Source organism: Cupressus sempervirens, chromosome 4 (assembly GCF_028749045.1).
Source record: "Cupressus sempervirens isolate cs-2001-9-10 chromosome 4, ASM2874904v1, whole genome shotgun sequence".
In the NCBI taxonomy this organism is placed as follows: Eukaryota; Viridiplantae; Streptophyta; class Pinopsida; order Cupressales; family Cupressaceae; genus Cupressus; species Cupressus sempervirens.
This window is the reverse complement of record NC_143121.1, coordinates 840316017-840322016: the sequence shown is the minus strand read 5'-3', so window position 1 is coordinate 840322016 and position 6000 is coordinate 840316017. Positions and strand designations below refer to the sequence as shown.

At 34.4% G+C, this 6000-nt stretch overlaps 1 protein-coding gene across 5 annotated transcripts in view; it reads right to left on the bottom strand.

Moving 5' to 3' along the window:
* Positions 1 to 2846: 2846 nt before the first annotated feature.
* The window catches only part of HEMG2 (Flavin containing amine oxidoreductase family), a 346786-nt gene continuing 343632 nt past the window's right edge, over positions 2847 to 6000 (bottom strand). For 4 of the 5 annotated variants that reach the window (XM_089827105.1, XM_089827106.1, XM_089827103.1 and 1 more), the window contains 5 exons: positions 5015 to 5138; positions 4707 to 4815; positions 4513 to 4587; positions 4224 to 4330; positions 2847 to 3450 (listed from right to left, as the gene is read on the bottom strand). In XM_089827105.1, coding sequence (XP_089683231.1) covers positions 3341 to 3450; positions 4224 to 4330; positions 4513 to 4587; positions 4707 to 4815; positions 5015 to 5138 — 525 coding nt within the window. In that variant the 3' untranslated portion in view covers positions 2847 to 3340. Of the gene's footprint in view, positions 3451 to 3946; positions 4123 to 4223; positions 4331 to 4512; positions 4588 to 4706; positions 4816 to 5014; positions 5139 to 6000 lie in introns of those variants that run through there. The other variant, XM_089827104.1, reaches the window with a different exon arrangement.

The window sequence follows — 6000 nt, the reverse complement described above, 5'->3', positions numbered from 1 at the left end:
AATACTCTTAAGCCTACAATCATCAAATTAGAGCCTACTTACAATGTACTATGTAGTCACAACTAAAATTTACGTAGTGCAACAATAAAAACAAGTAAATCAATTGCAACAAAACCAAAACTTTGCGTCTTTCTTCATCCACCCTATACAATTCGATTTTCCAATGTTTATGTAATGCTCTTAGTTTGGTTGAATCAGTTTACCAATTGATTTTCAGGTTCATCCTTCAATTCTTGCAAGATTGCCCAAAATATTGCAAAGTTGCAACTTTTGCATTTTTGCTATGCAATTTGATTCTAAACTTTGCCAATGGATTTCAAGCCATCCTACTTGGCATCCAAGTCACTTTCCCACTCACAATGAATTCTCCATCATTGAAGTGACAAAAAGCAACTTTTTAAATCTCTAGACCTAAAAGTTGCTCAAGTGCAATTCTAAGCAATAGATCACCAAATTGGACTTCCCAAGGCTCAAATAGACAAGTTTTGTTGCTTAGAAGTCGTATGACATGCCAACACTCCTATTTACATAAAAACACCACAAAATTGCAAAGGTTCTCTAACACCATGCTTCCTAGGTTGTTGTCGATTGATGACTATTATGTCAAAGTGACATAGTAGATTGGAAAAGTGATATCTCTAGGACTGATATGGGATCTTGCTATCTAGATCAACATTAAAGTGCAAATATCATTTGGTTTTGTATGTAGATGTAGACTACTTGAGGGCAAACAATCTTTGAAAGGGTTAACTAAAATGTCCCCATTCTTGCATCTTCTGAAGCATTAGGTATTTTTAGAAGTTAATGTATTAGCACTGGTCACCTTAGGCTAATGTGATGATTCTTGGGTCCTTTGAGGGAGACTCAAGTTTATGTAGTTGACCATATGGGCATCTATTTTAGTACTCTCCATCTCAATGCATCAGTTTATTTGTGGTTTGCCTTCCAGACATCTTTCAAGCTTTGTTTATACACTATGTTTTAGTAAGTCACTTGGACATTTGAGTCCACAGTTTTTATGGTAAATCGAACCTTTTGCTTTCATGAAACCCATGAAGTTTCTTAGCTGTACGGAGAAAAATTCTTTTATCTTTTTAGGCCGAATGTATTTGAAATGGAGGAGTTGTCATCATTTATTTGAAGATCTATAGCTGCTAGGTTTTGTCATTCATTGATTTTAATAATAACATTTTAAGCTAGGATGACTTGATTTGGATATAGAATTGAAAGCCATTCTAGAATATTTTATGAGAGTTTGGAGCAAGGGTTTGCATATTTTGGAAGGGTTGAGAAATATACAACTAGTGTTTGAAGAACAATTATTTACACCAGAACTTCTAAATACATTTGCTACTATTATCAGAAATTATAGTTATCCTTTGAGACAATTGTATCATCTACATGTTGGGATATCCTTGCTTTCAATTTTACAAGGATTCATTGTTATTTGTAACAAACCTCTAATCTGAAATAATTAGTTTTCTGTCATAACTTTATCAGACTTGTATCAAATCTGATTTGAGGCTAATATAGTGGTCTTTTTTGAAAAATTTGTTATGTTTTATGCATATGTTGCTTCTTTCATTTCTACATGTTCTTTCATCATTTGGCATTCTGGAACAAACAAAACAAGAAATTGGAAATAAAAAATCAGACCTTGTATGCAAAGTGTTTGACAAAATGTTAGACATCCAAAACTATAAAAAATAAGTCAGATTGGGCAGGGGTTCTCAGAACTGTAAATATTTCTTGCCAGTATTGTGCACATATCAAAGGCAAAAGGATGGGACTAGTTAGGTGTTCCATTTATGCAAAAAATTCAAAAGAGAACAAAAGTGTTTGTAATTAGGAACATTTTCAGTTTTGCACAAAAATGACACTAAAGAGAATATTTTGTTTCCGCTTTAGTGACCATGGTAGTTTTAGATTTAAGGGAGCTTCCTCTCAAAATTTGAAGAGAGATTTTCCTCACAAACTAATCTTATTTGAGTTGTCTTGTAAGGGACAAGTAAAAAGGTTAACACTTAGTAGTGACAATTTAGCTGTGTAACATGGGGACCATTGGTTACTTGGTATTCTCAAATCCCCCCACCACCACTTTTGTGCCACGATCTCTCCATTGGGGGTTTTTGCAAGAAAATGTTGCAGTTGTAGCACTTGTAATAGAAAGGGGATCTACTGGTCTCTCTCACTCTCACTCTCTCTCTACACACACACACACACACACACTTATGAATGTATCTACATGATTTTGTACATGTATTGGTATCATGCTACTCACTATAATCATCTTTATGAAATTTTTGTTATTCGTGTTGCAATTTTGCCATGTTCAAGTATTTGGTATGATGTCTTCCAATGCCTGTGTTAACTGCATTTTAGCAATGGAAATAGTCCAAAGGGAAAATAAAAAAATTGTCTAAAAAATATCACATCTATAAAAAAAAATGAGCTGACAGGGAAGAAGATTGTTTATGTAATTCTATTGAAATGTTATGTGTTTGTATGTGAGGTTTGATGATTATATAGGAAAAAAAAACTCTATTTTAAAAGACAAAATTTGAAATTAAGACATTGCTTGTTTGTACCTGTGTTGCTAAGAGATATTTCCAAAGATATATTGCACCTGGCTGAATTTTCAATATCTAGGTATCTATCCATGTTGATTATAACTCCAGAATTTATGAAATGAAAACTGGAAGGTTTGGGCTTCCTTGTACCACTTGAAGAAGAGAAAAACTCATTTCCACAAAATAGGCAAGTCACTACCTCTTCTATTTTGAAAGTAATAACAATGAATAAATTGATTAGTTCCTATAGCTATTACGCGTGTGCTTTTAATGAAGTTGGGAACAAAAATAAAGACACATTTCTATAAGATATTTAATTCTTCAATGTGTTCATAGCCTTGACGCGAGCTATGGGTTTCATTATCTAAATGTATCCTCTACATAGGCACTATGTTTCTTCTAGCATCTTCCCAGATAGAGCTCCATCTGATCCTATTTATCTGTAACCTTGGACATATTGTAAGAAGAAGACATTTTTTGTGATCATGGCATGTAGCATAAACAATGTAGCAAACACTGTATTCTTTTCAGTTCAAAATTGTCATAACTAGTATCCTCTCTCTGATGCAATTTACAAATGTTCATGCAAAGGCTAAATCGAAAGAGTATTTGTTTTTTATTCACTTCAGCATTAATGCCAAACTACTATTTCAATTGCAATCCAGGAAAATAGCTTCAAAAATTAAATGAGCATTTCCATCCATAATACAAACATGACAAGTCAAATCCTTAGTTTTGCAAATAGGATTTGACCATAATTTGAATGCTTCTTATGGTTCACAATTTGCATCCAATGACATCAAATGATTGATTGCAAGATCTGCTGCCTTAAATCCAGAAACTAATGCTTTTCCAACAGATAATCCACCTCTGTAATTACCTGAAACAATGGCAAAGACAAGAATTTTCCTAACAGATTAGGAACAAACAAATACCAACACATATTTACTTAAGTATTATCAACCATTTAACTGTAGCATTAGATTTTTGCAGTCCATTATGTGGGTTTTCAGATCACTACATAAATTCACTCTGGGACCATCGCCTTGCATCTTGAGAATGGATCATGCAGTCCAATCTGAAACTTGGATGGAAAATTTGCTATACATGTTTCTCCAAAAATCTTGAATATCCACATTACAGTGCACTCAAATATTTTGAGACTTGTGACTGGTTGAAAGCTAACTATTGACTGACTTACAATGCAACATTTGCTAATACAGTAATACTATAAGCATTCTAACATTGTACGATGAGTCATATCTATATGGGGCAATTTTCTACCCAAAGAACTTTATAGCATTTACAAAATCCCATAACATAAAAAAAATTAAAAGAACATAACTAGTTCTATATTTACAAAACACAACCTGGTCTAAAATAAATAATCTAACAAATTACTTAATTTGAAATGATTCCCTGGGGTGTTTGACATTTTTTGTATATATCAGGACCTAAGCACCAGTCTTACAGGACTCAACGAGTTCTTCAAGGAATCTGCAAGTCCAGAGGCAAGGCAGCCTTCCTGAGGCTGGTGGTCTCTTGCCTCGGACTAAAGTCAAATTAACCAATCTAAATACCTGGAATTTCAAGGGAACTCTGCATACATTCAATGTTAATGTCAATCAGATTGAGACACGGGCCATGACTTACCTGCAAAGTAGAGCCCTGGAAATGTTTTCTCTATTTTATCAATGGCATCCAAAACTAGGTTATAGTCAAGACTGTATAGAGGAAAAGCCTCACTCCAATAAGCATGTCTGCAACGCACATGAAATTGCCATTTGAATAAGCTAAAATAAATTCATTAGCAAAATCAAACTATAACTTGATGAAGTTACATTATACTAAAGCTACATTAATTTCTCTAAAAATGAAAATGACAGTTGGAAATCAGTGGAATGCTATACATAAAATTCACGCATTAAGCCATTATATTTACTTCACTGTTAGTGGATGTTTCTCTATGCCTAAAAGTTTGTTCAGATCATTCAGTGCGACTTCCTGCAACTCTTTCCTGCAAAAGTACGCAGATTGAGAAAACATTCAAATTTAATGTTATCAAGGCAACTAATCTACAAAATAATAAGAGGCATAAATTAACTTTCAACATTGTCTCACAAGGACATTACTTACGATGAACTCTTCGCTAAATTCTTGTTCCGACTTCCTCCAATTAATGTTGTAAATAAATATTGATCAGATGGTGCTCTATCTGGAAACATGCTAGAAGAAAATATTGTACCTGCTCAAGAGCCATTGAAATAATGTAGTACATAGTTCTTGTCAAGAAAATTAACTCATTGAAGCATTGTATAACTTTGCAAAGGCTGATGCTCAGTTTTTCAACCACAGCCTTGTTAAAAGAAAATGTATGTATGGTTCAAGTAAGCATCAAATGCACTGTCTATCTTGGTCTTAGGGCTGAGAAGGTAGTGACTTGCCTAGTGTCTGGAAACCATTTCTCTCTTCTTTTGATGGAACAAGGATGCCAAAGCCTTCTAATGGTCGCTTGACATCTTGTTTCTTAAATGTTGTAATTATAACTGACATTGGAAGATATGTCACCTAGATATTGTACAATTCAATCAGACATGATACAAATCTAGAAAAGTCTTATGAAACAACAGATTATGAACTCAACTTAATGAAAGATAAACAAGCCATGATAGAAAATGTGCATATATTCAGTTATTTAAAAACTTATTGTATCCAATAACTTTTTTTTTAAGAAACAGTCAAAACAGTTAGCAAGTACGTAGAAAAGCAGCAGGAAAATTACTTCAATGGAAATTCATTCAAACTTCTCTTTCAGTCAAATGTCGTCGGTAGAAATTGTGTATCAGCCGACGGGTCCCTTCGGAAAGGTTCTTGTTATGTAGCCGACAGGTCCCTTCGGAAAGATTTTTGTTATGTAACGACATGTTGTATGTGGCCGACGAACTCCTTCGGGAAAGTTCTTCGGAAAGTATTTATAACCCCTTCGGAAAGCATTGTAATCATGAGATCTTATCATTCAAGCATAATGTAATGTTTTGGCATATGTGAATAATAATAAGAAGAGTTCTGCTGTTCGTGTTTGTGTTCATTATCTGTGTGCAATTCTTAATTAATCTATGCGGTAAACATTTGGCGCCGTTGCTGGGGAACGAACCCGGGTCACCCGCGTGACAAGCGGGAATACTCACCACTATACTATACAAAAGATTTTCATCATTTCAAGTGTACGGATCCCTTGTGAAGAGCAGTGTACGGATTTCACTGTACGGATTATTGAATGCAAGGTACGAATTTTTATGGAAGCAGTATATGTTCTCTTCTGTAGTACGGAATTCTGGAGCCAGGTAATTGTACGGATTCCATCCATATCAGTGGGATTATGAGATCACAGGTTCTGAAGGGTAAAGTACGGAATTCAGCAGTAAGCAAG